General features: G+C 43.9%; 1 protein-coding gene across 5 annotated transcripts in view; it reads right to left on the bottom strand.

Moving 5' to 3' along the window:
- Nucleotides 1-17088, bottom strand: part of lama2 (laminin, alpha 2) — a 607521-nt gene that overhangs the window by 198857 nt on the left and 391576 nt on the right. For all 5 annotated transcript variants that reach the window (XM_038799795.1, XM_038799796.1, XM_038799798.1 and 2 more), the window contains 2 exons: nt 15588-15724; nt 6661-6894 (listed from right to left, as the gene is read on the bottom strand). In XM_038799795.1, the coding sequence (XP_038655723.1) occupies nt 6661-6894; nt 15588-15724 (371 nt within the window). The remainder of the gene's footprint in view (nt 1-6660; nt 6895-15587; nt 15725-17088) is intronic.

Genomic DNA, 17088 nt, shown 5'->3' with positions numbered 1-17088 from the left:
ACACACCGGGGAAATCCTCTCCACACAAGCACAAGATTGACACTGCTAGCTAGCACTGCCAAAGGGGCACTGCAAGGTTGGCATTGCCAGGATGCAGAGTCCAGGGCCTTTATTCCAGAGCACATCCTCTCTCCCCCGGTGGCTATACTTACCTTTATAGCCATGGCATGTTCGCCTCGACTGATTCACATTTTACAAAAGCAGTTTTAAACCTCGCCAATGTGGTGTCACGTCGCAAAGGGGGAATTCTTTATGTTGGGGGAGCATGTGGCAAGGAAATTCTTTAACTGTATCCCTATGTAATTATAAACGTCCCATCCTTTCTGGGCAAGAACCTCATTACGTCTCTGATGAGGGGTGGGGAAAATCAGAAAATGAGATCTCACCGGCAAGAATTTAGTTTTCCAATTCTCATGAGATTTTAGACTTATGTTGCTATTTACATTCATAAGACCTTGAGACCTTAAGACATAGGAGCAGAATTAGGCCACTCGGCCTATCGAGTCTCCTCCGCAATTCAATCATGGCTGATATTTTCTCATCACCATTCTCCTGCCTTCTCCCCATAACCCCTGATCCCCTTATTAATCAAGAACCTATCCATCTCTGTCTTAAAGACACTCAGTGATTTGGCCTCCACAGCCTTCTACGGTAAAGAGTTCCACAGATTCACCACCCTCTGGCTGAAGAAATTCCTCCTCATCTCAGATTTAATGGATCGTCCCTTTAGTCTGAGATGATATCCTCTAATTCTATTTTTTCCTAGAAGTGGAAACATCCTCTGCACGTCCACTCTATCCAGGCCTCGCTATATTCTGTAAGTTTCATGGGGAATATTGGCGCAAAGTCACCCCCAATCTCTTTTTAAACCATAATCTATAGTTTCCAAAAATGTCTTTCAGTTAAAATTTCTGTTGCTGCAGGACTTTGAACTGGAATAAAGGCCCTTGACTTGAGGGAGAAGAGAAAAGGTAGAATATTACTGCCCCACTTGGAGGTGTTCCAGTCTACTGTTTCTGCAGATTGCATGCTATATTAAAAGTGATTCATAGAATGGTTACTCCAGTCACAGGACCCCTCTCCCCATATGATTTTAGAAGGTGACTTGAGAAGGCTTAGTTGATTTCGGAACCATCTGTGGCTTTTGCTTCATAGCGGAGGTGATTAGACTATAATGTCCCATCCATTAACTACTGAAAATCTAGTATCCATCTTGATGAGATAGGAGAACACCTTTCCATGTAGCTATTGTCTTGGTAGACTTTATATCTCCACAAGGTAGCCGTATAGATATGTAAATGTAGGTTTAGTACCGTTTTCATTGAATCCTTTAGAAAAAGTTCTTGATATCAGCATGTGCGACATTACACAGATGAGCATTGTGGCATGTCAGAATTGAAATTTGCATGGGAAGCTTCCAGAAACTGGTCAACTTGCAATGCCAGATGTCAGGTGATTTGTGGCAGCTATCTTAAAATGTGCATTTTCCTGCTTTTAAAAATGTACTTTTCCAATAGTTCAAAAAGTGTGTTCAGTTGATTAAACTGTAAATCAGATTGATATCCCTCATGCACAAGTCACATCATTGTGACAAGATAATTTTATGACGTTGCATTATCAGAGGAAAACCCCATCAATGATGCTCTGAGCATAATTTTCCAACCATCTAGAATAATAATTAGAATGCTATAGCCAGACCAAAGCAGAATTGCCAATCTGTGCTCTCAAAAGAAAAGGTTATAAGCCAGAAAGTCAATCGATGAACATTTGTGAATTGAAAAATGTCACATAGAAATTTGAAACTATTGATCTGTCATCAATAGGATGATGATTGCACCTGTTGGTAGCAACATGTATGTAAACACCACCCCCTGCGTGTTTTGGTTGGGCATACATCTCAATGAGCAAGTCGACAAATACAGTTTGTCTCTCATACTTTAAATCAATTTTCCTGCCAGCCGTTCATTCAGCATCAATGCGGAAGCCACATGTTTTCAATTTGGTTAAAACCTTCACATTTTACAAATTCAGGATGGTACGTGGTGAAGAGTCGCTCAATTTGTAATTATTGGTTCAAATCAATTCCAAAAGTACGAGTACTAATCTGTCCTAAATCAGATCAGCCATTCTTGGGATTATTCACAAACCCATATCAAGGTAAAGTGCAGAAACACACCAGTGATACAAATAAAAAAAGTACAGTGAAATACAAATGGATGGAACAATCACAAGGAAAGTGTCACAACAAGCTGACAGAATTCTGAAAGCTTTTAGTAAAGTTGCAGAGGCATTTGAACTGATTGGCAGCATTTACGAATTCTGAATGAGCAGGGAATTAGGCAGTAATAGATGAAGGGAAAAAGAGGATGTGGTGCACATTCACAGAAGGTATCCTTCCAACAGATGGCATAACTCTGTAGCTTGGTCAGGCATGAGTCTGCAGAGAAATGACAGAGCAGCCTAGCACTGCTTGATGAGCTACTGAAATAGAAGCGGTGCTACATAAGGTGGTTGTGAAGAGGGTCAACTTCTGTGCCATTTCACAAGAGCATCCCCATAAGTCTGAACTGCAACAGAAAGAGGTAGAAGTAGGCTTGATTTGACCACACTATGCATATGTTTGCAGCAGTTGTCCTTACAATCAGCGGCCTAGCTTCACAACAAGCTTTTTGTTTATTGACAGGTAGCTCCTTGTTCTTCTGTCTTCTGTCAATCATTCTCTCCATACGAGATATCTTACCCATATTTATAGGCACTTCCTTGACCATCCTATCCATATGAGCATTCTACATCCATCTTCTTGCTCACAAAGACCACTTCCTTGTGTCCTTTATCAACCACATTCATCTACCTCCTTCTGACGAAACTTCAATAACTGCATTCACTTGAAATAAACTTTCTCCCAGGTCAATTACAATTGCACTTTCAAAGTGCCAAAAGTCTAACCTTTGGCTCTCCATATACGATGGTACTTCTGCAATTATCAATCTGGTGAACTGTTATGTGAGAGAGATAGTAGGAAATTGAGTCCAAAATAAGACCCCAATGTAGCAGGCAACTACTGAGGGAAAATGCTGCTAGCACGGAGACAGAGGGATACGCCCATACCTGGCCGAGTTACTTTCTCTCCATCAGGCTTAAACTCGTTAGTGGGATGCCCCCGATACATTGTTCTTCAAGACACTCCTGTCTAACCAGCTATTAGCATCTTACAGAGTCTGATGGCCTCTTTATCCATCAATGGGAGATTAAGTGCATATCAATAGCATGGCTCTGTTATCTTGTTTAAATGGGAGTGGGCCGTCAAACAGATAAGATAACGATGATAGGTTCAAGTCTGAAAACCCTTGAGCACCTTTGTTTGAGGGGCCGGGTGGAGGAGAGTGTGTGTGAGAGAGAGAGAGAGAGTGAGAGAGAGAGAGAGAGAATCCTGTTTTGAACAGGTAGGGGAAAAGGCTTTGCAAATCATCCAAAAGAGGTCATGAGAGGTGCCACCAAGGCAGACTTTGGAAAAAGGTTCTGAATGTATGTCCCTAACATGGAAAACTGCATGTAATCTACGACCGTTAGGCTTGAAGTTTAAGAGTTTAAATATTGTTTTCTTTTCTTTTGTTTTAATAAAATAACCAAGCCCTTATCAGTGATAGGCAGCGTGGTTTTGTGCAGGGAAGGTCATGTCTTACAAACCTAATAGAATTCTTTGAGGAAGTGACAAAGTTAATTGATGAGGGAAGGGCTGCAGATGTCGTATACATGGACTTTAGTAAGGCGTTTGATAAGGTTTCCCATGGCAGGTTGATGGAAAAAGTGAAGTCGTATGGGGTTCAGGGTGTACTAGCTAGTTGGATAAAGAACTGGCTGGGCAACAGGAGACAGAGAGTAGTGGTGGAAGGGAGTGTCTCAAAATGGAGAATGGTGACTAGTGGTGTTCCACAGGGATCCGTGCTCGGACCACTGTTGTTTGTGATCTACATAAATGACCTGGAGGAAGGTATAGGTGGTCTGATTAGCAAGTTTGCAGATGATACGAAGATTGGTGGAGTTGCAGATAGCGAGGAGGACTGTCAGAGAATACAACAAAATATAGATAGATTGGAGAGTTGGGCAGAGAAATGGCAGATGGAGTTCAATCCAGGCAAATGCGAGGTGATGCATTTTGGAAGATCAAATTCAAGAGCGGACTATATGGTAAATGGAAGGGTCTTGGGGAAAATTGATGTGCAGAGAGATCTGGGAGTTCAGGTCCATTGTACCCTGGAGGTGGCAACGCAGGTTGATAGAGTGGTCAAGAAGGTATACAGCATGCTTGCTTTCATCGGACGGGGTATTGAGTACAAGAGTTGGCAGGTCATGTTACAGTTGTATAGGACTTTGGTTCGGCCACATTTGGAATACTGCGTGCAGTTCTGGTCGCCACATTACCAGAAGGATGTGGATGCCTTGGAGAGGGTGCAGAGGAGGTTCACCAGGATGTTGCCTGGTATGGAGGGTGCTAGCTATGAAGAAAGGTTGAGTAGATTAGGATTGTTTTCGTTGGAAAGACAGAGGTTGAGGGGGGACCTGATTGAGGTCTACAAAATTATGAGAGGTATGGACAGGGTGGACAGCAACAAGCTTTTCCCAAGAGTGGGGGTGTCAGTTACAAGGGGTCACGATTTCAAGGTGAGAGGGGGAAAGTTTAAGGGAGATGTGCGTGGAAAGTTTTTTACGCAGAGGGTGGTGGGTGCCTGGAACGCTTTACCAGCGGAGGTGGTAGAGGCGGGCACGATAGCATGATTTAAGAAGCATCTAGACAGGTATATGAATGGGCGGGAACAGAGGGAAGTAGACCTTGGAAAATAGGAGACAGATTTAGATAGAGGATCTGGATCGGCGCAGGCTGGGAGGGCCGAAGGGCCTGTTCCTGTGCTGTAATTTTCTTTGTTCTTTGTTCTTATATTATCACTCCTGGAACGAATCGATCTTTCCGTACTGCCTTAAAACTTTAAAACGTTATAGTCGTGGTCCAGTCTCTTAGCCACTGTGGAGAGCTGACCAGGCATCCGTAACACAACTGTTCACCTTTCATGCTCCAGTAACACCTTTTTTCAACCTGACGGTTCCCTTTCACAATGATCATATATTCACTCCTTCAACTACAAATAAATGCAAATTATTTTGTTCTTACATGACCTCATTGTCTTAGTTTGTTACCTAAAATTCACTGAGGACTCTAATGACACTGCCTTGGACAGAATATGTCCTGATGTAGAAGGCTGTCCTATACTGTAGAGACTTGCAAAAAAAATCTTTACTGTTACGTATGTTACTACCTCACTGTAAGGATAATTGAAGTCACTCATTGTGAAATCACCTGGGTTTCATGCATTTTTCCCCAATTTGTCTATATGCCTCTTTACCTCTTCTCCGTTCTTTGGTGGTCTTACACATACCCCAGTTGAATTATTCCTTACTTCTTATTTTGAAATTCTAACAAGATTCAGTTTTTGCACGGTATATTTATAGAGAAAAAGCAAGAAACCAGTATTGCATAGATAGAGTTACCATGGCAAGCAAAATGGTGGCATCAAATTTGTGAGTTAATTGGTCATGTCCTTTTGCCGAGCGCTTGCCATGTGCAGCATGCTAATGCAGGCGAGTGAGAAGTTTGGTCATTTTAATCCTTGAGCCTCCTGTCCATATACAAGGATAGATTCCTGCTCAAACACGGCAGCAATGGTGAGCAGGTGGGTGGGTAGGAATCACATTTTGGGCGTTAGGAGCTACCGAGAGGGGCTTTATGGAGTTGTTTTCTGGCACAATGCAAATAAATCACTTGGGGAGAGGAATGAGGGGAGGAATCCCAGGGGAGTTGCAAGATGGCACAGTGGTTAGCACTGCTGCTTCACAGCTCCAGGGATCCGGGTTCAATTCTGGCCTCAGGTGACTGTCTGTGTGGAGTTTGCACTTTTTCCCCTTGTCTGCATGCGTTTCCTCCGGGTGTTCCGGTTTCCTCCCACTGTCCAAAGATATGCAGGTGTGATGGGTTGGCCATGACAAATTGCCCCTTAAGTGTCCAAAAGATTATGTGGGTTACTGGGTTACGGGAATAGGGTGGAAGTGTGGGCTTCGGTAGGGTGCTCTTTCCAAGGGTCAATGCAGACTCGATGGGCCGAATGGCCTCCTTCTGCACTGTAAAATCTATGATTCTATAAGGTTTCCTTATTTGACCCAGAAAAGCAAACCTGTTTCTCCTGACACTAAAGAAAATGATTCTAACCTTGCTGGATATCTTCTGACCATGGCTACATCTGGTTACAAATTATCCAGGTGCATTTGGCACCGTGTATGACCCCCGTTACCGCAGTTCAAAGGGCATCGGGGTCCAAGTGCCTTTTACCATCGGTAACTTTTGAATATTTACAAGGACTGTGGCAAATGTGTTCCATGCCTGCTGAAACCCAGCAGTTATTATAAATTTTGAATCTATGCTTTGGACCTTTGTTTCCTTTGTTATATTTTTACTCATTTGTTTTTCTTTGTGATAAAAGTACGTGGGCTTTAAAAAAAAACCAAAATAAACCTGAAGATTGTCAATGAGTTTCATTTAAACAATATTTTTACCAATCAAATACTTATTGAGCATAACAAGGTCCCATCCATTACAAAAGATAGACTCACCTTACAGTTACACTGTCCATTATATTCTGCACATGAACAAATTGCTGCTTCATCACAGGTTTGGCTCTCTGTCCCTGCCAAACCACAGTCACAGTGTCTGCACTGTGGATAATTCCAGTAACCTGCTCTGCATCGGTCACATTTTTCCCCTGTGTATCCTGGACGGCAGAAGCAGCAACCTGTTACATCGTCACACTGAAGGTTTAACGAGCCCACAATAGTACAGTTACAGGGCTAAAAAAAAGAAAAAGAAAACAAATATGTATAAATCTGCTAAATTTTGACCAAATGCTTATTGAATGTAAACCTACAACATTATGAAATACCCAAGTTAAGAATCAAACAAAAGAACTGAACTGACATCGCTGTCCCAATTGTTATAAATAGCTAGTTCATGGTTCATAGTAATATTTTTGAGATAATATTTAGCTCTGGGAAGATTAAAGTTTAACTTTAGAAAATGGGATTAATGCACCTTGAAGACTATTACACTGAAAAGGTTGGGGCCATGTTGATTTAAGGGATGGCCAGCTAGGAAGGAAAGATGATAAACAGCGGGTGAGCTTACTTAGCTGGAGATTTAAAGATGAGAGCCAAAATGTTGCTGTCCTGCCAGTAAGCTTAAGAAAGATCTAAAGTTTCAATTTATCTTTGTATTTGCTGGGCGATTGACCAGTCTGCAACGGGGTAAAATGCCATATCAAAAATGTGTTGTTATTAACAGACTCCAGGCAGCAAAGATGTTGTGTTAGCTGACTTTGAGTAGTTGTGGCTTAGGAGAAGTTCTCGGAGCCATTTGATAGCTCTGCACAGTTAGAGCTCAGGAAAAGTCCTGGGAATCTGAGAAGGTGGCAGAAGGTCTCTGACTCCATATTGGAATGGGTTAGCTCTGAGAAGAAGCCCTAGGAATCATTTATAGCTTGGTGTAGCTGGGGAGATTGAAGCTTGATAAATCCAGTGGCAGTGCCAGGTCAGTGAATCTAGGCTGTAAAAGAGCTGAAATTGCATCAGTTAGTGGAGGCTGGAGTGCAGACTTGGAAATCCAGGGGAATGGAGTCTTGGGAGATGGGATTAATTTGCTAGGAGGTGCGCAGTGATTGAGGCATTCTGATCTGGAGCATATTCCCTTAGATTCCAAGAATTTATCAATCTCTTCTATTTCTTCAAATCTCCTCAAAAAGGAATTTTGATTGGGAAACTCACTAATGTGCAAAATTGTTCTGGGAATTAAAAGAACAAGAATTATTCACAAAAAGACTCAAAAGAACATATATGCCTGGAGAAGGAAAAGCAGGCAAAAATAGGAAAAGTAGGTTAGATGGCCTCAAAACTGCTCAGTTAACTTTCTTTTTTTTTTGAAGTTTTTTATTTAACACAAATTTGTAACAGTTACAGAGCGAAAAATGGCCCTGTGCAAAGAGCCTTAACATAGTGAAAACGAACAGTGGGAAAGAATAAACATGTTAATAAGTGTTGAAGCCAAAGATCCTTCCATAAGGCACTTTCCCTGCCAGCTCTGTTTGCCCATGCCACACGTGTTCAACTAAACTAACGTGGCCCTAACCCTCTTCCCCCTCCCCGCCCCCCTCCGCCTGGTCTCCCCTACTCCCCCAGGCCTGACCTGCCAGGTCAGCCCTGCGCTTGGCCCTAGCCCGCCCCGCCCCCCCTCCGATCTCCCTGGTGCCCCCTGACCTACGCTAGTCACACTGACCCCTGCCCTTGGCGCCTACCTGTCTCCCGTCCCAGCGCTCAGGCCCTCCCCCCACACGCCAGGGACCCATTAACCTAATTGTATCCCACCGTGCCCTTTCAAGTCCCGTGACTAGCCCCTAGCCCATCCCCCTATCAGAGGCCCCGATCTCGCGCCAAAAGGTACCAAGCACAGGCCCCCCCCCCCCATTGCAATCCCCCAAAGGACCCTAAACAGTGCGCCCTCCAGCCCCCACTCTCTGTCCAGGCTGAAAACAATCTTGGATAAAACATTACAGTACAGGATAGTTTAACAAACCGCCGCCACACAAAATGTCTGAGAGCCCCGAGTCCTTTAGTTCCAGTCCAGCTTCTTCTTTTAGTAAAAGTCCTAATCAGAGCAATTTTAAGTTAACAGGCCGCCGCCACTGTACAGCACTGAAAGAACTAAGTGCCCATTAGTTCAAGTCCAGCTTCTTGTCTTTAATAAAGGTCCAAACCTGTTCTGGTGTCTCAAAGTAGTAGTGGAGTTCCTCAAACGTAACCCAAAGCTTTGCAGGATATAGCATTCCAAACCTCACCTCCTTTTTGTAGAGGGCTGCCTTTACCTTGATGAATCCTGCACGCCTCTTGGCCAGCTCCGTTCCCAAGTCCTGGTAAATGCGCACCTCGCAGTTCTCCCATCTGCTGCTCCTCTCCGCCTTGGCCCATCGCAGCACACGTTCCCTGTCAGCAAGCCGATGAAAGCGGACCACCAAGGCCCTCGGTCGGTCGCCCGTCCTGGGCTTCCTTGCGGGGGCTCTATGTGCCCCATCCAACTCCAGGGGTTGAGGGAAGGCCTCCGGTCCCATCAGCGCCTCAAGCATACCCGTCACGTATGCGCCCACATCCGACCCCTCGCAGCCCTCGGGGAGGCCAACGATTCGTAAATTCTGCCTCCTGGCTCTGTTCCCCAGCTCTTCAAGCTGCTCCTGCATCCTCCTCTGACGGGCGTTCAGCTCCTCCACCTCGTGCTCCAGCTCCGTTACCGTGCCCTCCTGACTGGAGAGCTTCGCCTCGACCTCCCTGAGCGCCTTCCCTTGGGCCGCCTGTGTCTCGACCATTCGGTCCATCACCGCTCTCATCGGGTCCAGCGTGTCCCTCCTCAGCTCGGCGAAGCAGTTCTTGAAAAACTCCATCTGCTCCTCCCTTGGCCAGTGAGCCTCCGCTCCCCGGTCCCCGCCGTCCGCCATGCTTGGCCGCCCGGCCTGGGTTCCCCGCTGCTCCCGCTTCGATCCTTGCCGCTCCACTCGACCGCTTCTGGTCCAGCTGCCCATACCCCGGGAAGAAAGCCTCTTCCCTATCGTCTCCTCCACCGATTCAGGCTGCCAGGTCCCTAAAAAGTCCGTTGACAAAGGTCCGTTTGCCCATCTCGGGCGGGAGCGATCCGACCTGTGACCTGCCTCCTCGAGGGCGCCACCGGAAGTCCCCAGTTAACTTTCTTTAAAGTCCTACGCTATCTTCATACCTATTGGCCACGCAAAATGGTGTACATTCAGCATATGAACTGCAAGCAAGATACTGTGGTAGTTTAACAGGATTCTCATGTCAAGAAAATATATTGTTATATGTATTATAATGTGGCATCGGTCCTTGACTCCATGTCTGTCAGTCTGTTGGCAATTTTGAAGTATTAATGTTATAACTATCCACACACTCAATGCCATAGCTATTAGGCTGCAGTATTGTTTGATAAGAAAGATGAACGGGAGAGAGGTAATTAATGCAATGGCTTTGTGATTACCACATGACCATACACAACAGTGATATTCCCTGCCCCTGACCTGGGGATCATAGACTTCACCCTATTTATATGGCTGGTATTTGCACCAGTTGGAGTGCAACTCAAATGTTCACCGCAGGAGGATCTGCAGTGTGGTGTTAATGGCCAGGCTGTGTGGACCTTCCCTCCACCATGAAAGTCCAGTATGGGACTGCTGTAAAATAATTCTCGGCAGGACATCAGACCAGAAGCCCAGTCGACAGCTTACCCTCCTTGACTCCATTTCAGGCATTCCGTTTCAGGAGGTCAGAATGTCTCTTCTCACTCACCATAGCAGCCTACTGCTTACACCTTAATAATGAATGTGCGACAATCTCCAGCACATTGGGGCCTGCTCATGCAGTCTGAGTAATTTGCTTTGTTTGGGGGTGAGTCGAGGCTCTACTTTCAAACAAGGTTTATGGGAAGTTCCATGCTCGTGTCTCAGAAAAGTTTGCAGAGTTACAGCACGTCCCCAATAAAAAACTAAAGCAACTTATTTTCCCAGGTTTATTCTCAGCTGTTGAGGTGCATGACCCCTCAAGTATTTGATTTTTGACACTCTATTTGATTTTTTTTCCCACTATTTTGGAATCTGTAATGAACAAGGAGATTGCATTTTCATTTAATCTAAAAGGACATGTGACATTTCTTCATTTTTATTGAAAACAGCTTTGTATTTGACAGTTAGGAATGAATTATATTGCTTCTTAGTAAGTTCCTTCTCCCAAGAACAGTTTTAATTTAAAAAGTTTAATTAATTTTCTGGGTTTTTTTTAAAAAGAAAAAAAGCCCAATAATGAACAGGAGGTTCAAAATCTATTCCAGGAAGCACTGTGGGAAGCAAATTCAAAACTGTCCATCTCTGTCCTCCCTCTCCTGCTCAATTTGGCATTCATTCCCATCTTTGAAATGAGCAACATCTCTTTCTCCTCTCATACAAGTTGACTCTCAACCTTAGCCATCATGTACACGCATCCTGTTCATGCAAGCACTCTCTACCCTGCTCCCCACACTCTTCATGATCACTCTCTCCATCAGACTCCACCCACCAATTCCCATCAGCCTACTCCTTGTTGCTCTCCACGTCAGTTAAAGTTTTCACTTTCTTCCTTATGTTCTTGCTCACAAAGTTCATGCCGAAATTCTCCTTCTTCTCCAGCGAAATCACAGAGATGTGTAAGAACTATGGAGTGGTGATACTGGGGGACTTTAATTACCCAAATATCAATTGAGGTAATGTTAGAATAAAGGTTAGGGAGGGGGGAGTAATTTCTGAAATGTGTGCAAGAGACCATCTTTGACCAGCATGTTCTTGGTCCAACTAGGAAGGAAGCATTACTGGATCTGGTTCTGGAAAATGAGGTGGGCCAGAGAGACCAAGTGGCTGTGGGGGAATCAATTAGCTCAGAGTGATCAATGTACCATAAACCTTAGATTAATAATGGAGAAGAGCAAGAAACAAATTGAAGTAAAACTTCTAAAGTAGAAAAGGGCTAACTTCAATGGGATGACAATGGATTAGGCCAAGACAGAATTGAACCAAAAATTGGCAAGAAATGCTGGAACAGAACAATGGCTGATCTTTCATGGAAGAGATCTTTCAGGTACATGTTATGAATCGCTGTAGAACGATATAAATAAACAATTTTAAAGTGAGTCAGGTGTTGGCCCAAAAACAGGTTCCCCGCTGGTCATGAAACCCATGGTGAGTCTCCCAATCTGCCCCAATGAGTTTCCCGGTTACCCCAACAAAGGTCCCACGCAGACACAGTGGAACATGTAAATAGTTCATTAGAGCCATTTCGAAGTGATTTATTGACAGGATGCCTGATTCATCTGCCTCTTGGAATGCTCTAGCCTCTCCCCCCCCCCCCCCCCCCCCCCCCCTCCCTCCCTCCCCCAGCCACGGTTCCTACTGGCATGAATTACTGAACATACTGGAAGCTCTTGAGCTCTAGAAAAATTAGATGCTCCTCTGAGTTAATGGATCCCTGCAGAGCTATATAAATAAACAATCTTAATCCTCCCTTTAAAACTGCCTGATCTGTCAATCAGAAAGTTGGTAAAAGCTGATCCGTGAAATTGAATGTAAACAATGCAGTTCAAGTTTTTAAGCTTCTAAGCTTGGAGAGAGGCTTCAATACTATAAAGGACAATGAAATTGACTGCAAAATAACACTTCCAAGGTTTCCATCACATTGAAGGGAAGATTTTTACATTCATCTCACATATCTTTGAACTTGGCATAGTGACATATGGTTTAGGGGTACGATGGAGACACTTCTTTTATCACAGAACTGTATTTTTGAGATACTGACAGACTGTTTAATGGATTTAAAGGCTGTAGATGAGAAAAACAGCCAAAGGACCCTATCCCAGGAAACAACCCTGACCTAAGACCCTCCGGCCCAGCACAAGACCTCCTGAACTCACCTCCCATGAAGTACCCTCCCCCCTTGGTACCCTGGAGGCAATTGTCGGGAGGGTACTCATCCCTTGCCACCCTTTGCTCTGCATGGTGCAGAGTTGGCACTGCCAAGGGGTGGGTCTGAAGGGAGGAAATCAGGGGTGGTGGGGGTGGAGTCGCTGAAGGAGGGGATGGGGTCTGCAGCAGCATTATGAGATCTGGGCTCTGTCAGCGAGTGGGGCCTGTCAGAGAGATTAGGTTCCGCCCTCTCATTTCCAGTGAAAATCCCAGTATGCCAATGAATGGCACTGAAAACCCGATTGAGGGTAAATTTGTTTCCAAGTGCTATTAAAGTGCACATTGGGGTCCATCCTAGCACCAATGGGACTCACTCCGGTTAACTCCGATCAAGATAATCGCGTCCTTCACAAGAAGAAGTGCAGGAAAGTTATAGTAACTACTGGTTAGCTAGTTTCACATCAGTAATGAGTAAGGTTCAGAAACAATAATCGGGAAAAAGATTAACAGACACTTGGACAGGTTTGAGTTAATTCAGGAGAGCCAGTATGGGTTTATGAAAGGTTTGACGAATCTAATTGAATTGTTTTGATGAGTAGAGAAGGTTGATGAAGGGAATGCAATGGATGTTGTCTGTATGGTTTTCAGAAAACATTTGACAAAATACCATATAAAAGGATGGGAAACAAAATCCACACACATGGAATAGGAGAGTCAATGTCAGCTTGGATAAAAAATTAGCTCAAGAACAGACAAACTTTGGCCACGGTAAATGGTTGTCTTTTTCAGAATGGAGGATAGTAGACAGTACTTTCGGATCAATATTACGATCCCTGGTTTTTTGATGTATATATAAATGACTTGAATATTGCGATAGAGTAAAATTTCAAATTTGCTGTTGATAGCAAACTCGGAGGTGCGGCAAACAGTGAAGTTTAACAGTTTAGCAAATCTAACCATCAGGTTATCGTCAGGCTAGTAGAATGAATAGAGAAAAGACAGATGGAATTTAATACATGAAGTGTAAGGTATACACAGACAGAAGGTATAGGGGGCGGGATTCTTTGAGCCCGCGCCGGGTTGGAGAATTGCCGGGTGGGGCACGCGAATCTCGCCACGCCACTCCGACGCCGTGCCGGCGATTCTTGCGGCGTCGGTCAGGGACCACTGAAAGCGGCCCTGCGGTGATTCTCCACGCTCGACGGGCCGAGTGCCCGCCGAGTCCCATCGTCGTTGTTCGCATGTGGCCCTACCCGGCGGGACCTGGCCGTTATGGCTGTGGGGGCCGTCCTGGTGGGGGGGGGGGGGGGGGGGGAGGGGGAGCCAGCTCCGGGAGGGGGCCTCCACAGTGGCCAGGCCCACGATCGGTGGGCGTTCTCATTCTGGGGAGAGGCCTATGTTCCTTTCACGCCGGGCCCCTGCAGGACTTCACCATATGCCTGCGGTCCAGCGCGGAGACGGCTGTGGTGCGCATATGCAGACCTGTGCTGGCTGTGGCACGCATGCGCGGACCCGCGCCTGCTGTGTAGGGCCGGCTTTAGCTGCCGTGCTAGTACCCCGAGGAGGGGGAGAATGGCTGGGCCTGGAGGCCCGTTGATACCAGTGTCGCTTGCACCGGTTTTGACGCCAATATCAACATTCTCCAAAATCCCGGCTAGGGAGACGCACTATAAACTTTCTGGCACAAAACTGAGAATGCAAAGAGACTGAGGGCCCCGAGATCGATGTGCACCCTTCAGGTGGCAAGATGTATTGTGGGAATAGTTAGAAATTAAATAAAGAATTGCTTGAGCTTTAAGACCTTGACTCCAGGGGTAGGAACTACAAATAGCCATCTGTTTCAGCTTGGGCACTCTTTCTCAAATCATGGTCTTAACAAATAGATCAGCACCCTCTCCAGTTACGAGTACAAACAAAATTCAGCTGAAAAGAAACCTTTTCAAAAGGTCTCAAAGAAAATTTGAACATAATAAAAACGTATCTCCACATGAAGCACGCCAATGCTAGTCCACCAGGCACCATAAATATATTTTACTCAGCACACATTACAGAATTGTAACATTCTATTCATTCAATCATGATTTCATTAAATGGCAGAGAAGGCTGGATATGACCAAGACCGGCTTCTCCTTCTTTTCTTCTGTTATTTTTTATTATATTATTTTACACACAACTTAATAATTAACTATTAAACTGTTCTTGAATTCTTAGAGCTAAAAATAACGATGTAATCATAAAACCACTTCAAACTCCTCTAGTTTTGTCTCAACTACATCACTTCAGTCGAGCGTGATACATTTCCAAGTGCCAGGGAGAACAGTTTTATCTTCACTACTCAAATGCAAAAATTGTTGAGCCATGTTTTGATTTGTATAGGTTACAGTCTTGGTTATGTGTTAAGGCATAATCGCACATAGAAATTTAGATTGATAAGTAATTTGTAGAAACATCGCACTTTACAATATTGTTACAGCCCCTAGATCTAATATTGTCACATGTGTGCTCTTCCTTGAACTTTGGAGACTATTAGTAGTGTAGTACTGTCAGATAAGTTGATACACCAGGGAAGAGTTTAATGTCAAAACTTAGAAGAGCTTTACTATGGAATTGTAATGCACATATTCATGCTCATAATCCTCCACCAAGTGAGCACCACTTATACCTGTCATACTCACCAAATATCATGCACAGACTGGAAACATGAGGAAGGAAAATTCATCTAGGAACTCAAAATATTTGTCAATTGAACTATCAGAGGAGAGGAGGTCTGAGGTCCATCCTCTCAGCTGGAAAGTTTGTGCAGAATCCCAAGAAAGGAGAAATAGACACTTCAATACTTTAAAATCAAAATCTCCCAATTTTTCTGCCTACAAACTATATTTTTTTCACAATCCATGTTGCCTAAATAAAGAAATGAAGGGGATTGTAATTTTTAGTTTGGCACGATCCTCATGCACATATTCATCAAATCATTCTGACAGTTAAAAATGTATTCAGCGATAAACTTACCTGACATCCACTGACAAAGTTATGACCCCAGAAATTTGCAGCACATTTGTCACATTTTTCGCCCACTGTATTTGGAGGGCAGACACACTGTCCAGTTTCTGAATCACAGTGATTGCCAACATGGGTACATTTACATCCTTTGTAGAGAAATGAAAAAATAAATAAGCAATCTGATACTGTCAAAAGAAAACAATTCCGCTTTCCTCCTCCCATTGACAACTTTGCTGCCAAGCATTTAAGAACCATTTTGACACTTCCATTTACACATAAATGAATTACCTTAAAATGTCAAATCTTTGAGGCAATGATTATTTTGTCACAATTGATGAGTCACTCATATTTACGAGGAGAAAATAACAAACCATAAAATGAAAAATATTATGGATTTGGAACGAATTTGTAATAATTCAAGAACTTTTTCACAATATCCTTGAAGTAATGATGTTATCGCATGAAGAACATTAAGCACACTCTCACAGTTTGCATTGCTAATAGCTGGTAATAGCACAGAAGCTGACCCAAAGCAAAATAAATCTTACAACACAGCATTGAAACAGTATGTAATAAATTTGAAAGCAGATACAGAGAATTGATTTGTAGCAATAATCTAATCTTGGGGTTGACATGCCAGTTAGAGAGCATATTGTGCTATATTGACTTACAATGTAATCTGAAACCTTCTAATACTGGGGCAGACCTATATTAATCTCTCTGTATCATGTATAAAGCTTTTCAATCATCCTAAATTTCCTATGAAGTGCAACAGTGGATGCAAGTTATTAATATAATTTTGTACCTCAATGCTCAATGCCTGCTCTTCGTATATGCAATGCCATAGAGTCAGTGATCTTAAAATTATATTGTGGGTTAATTGAGTTCAAATGTTTAACATATCCATCTAAAATTCCTCTCTTAGAAAAAGCATTAACCCGTTTAAACTAAAGGAGCTAATGCCTGTGCATTACTGGAACAACGAATTACAAGTGCTTTAAGCATTTTTGTTTTAAGCTATTATCTTGCAGCCGTATTTAATTCTTTCTCTCTAACCTTTCCTTGGTTGGGGCATTACATATAGATAAATAACATAGAGTGTGAATTAACGGAAATATTTCAGTGTTATTTTGGGCACGATTGGAGGGGAGTTTCCCGGCGGCCGCATCGGTGAGATCGTGGCCCATATTTAACGGTGTTTACTGCCAGAAATGAGTCCCCATGAGCTTCTCGCCATTAATGGTTGTCTCACCATCTGATTTGTCACTCGCTCCTCAGCATCTCACCGCTAACAAGGGGGAACTGATTTTAAATGTATCACTCACTCCAGTGAACACACAAGTGAGGCAGTGTGGAGACCAGCTCCTTGCTTTGGGGATTCAGACCTGGCCAGGCTTCTCAGTGCCATCGAGGCGACATGGGACATCAAATTCCCCCGAGCGGTTCGGAGGAGCAAAAGCAGGGTCACCAATATTGCATGGGAGGCAGTGGCTGTCATTGTGGGCAGCAT

The sequence above is a fragment of the Scyliorhinus canicula genome, chromosome 6 (assembly GCF_902713615.1).
Source record: "Scyliorhinus canicula chromosome 6, sScyCan1.1, whole genome shotgun sequence".
Taxonomy (NCBI): Eukaryota; Metazoa; Chordata; class Chondrichthyes; order Carcharhiniformes; family Scyliorhinidae; genus Scyliorhinus; species Scyliorhinus canicula.
The sequence above is the reverse complement of the archived record's forward strand: the minus strand, read 5'-3'. Positions and strand labels throughout refer to the sequence as shown.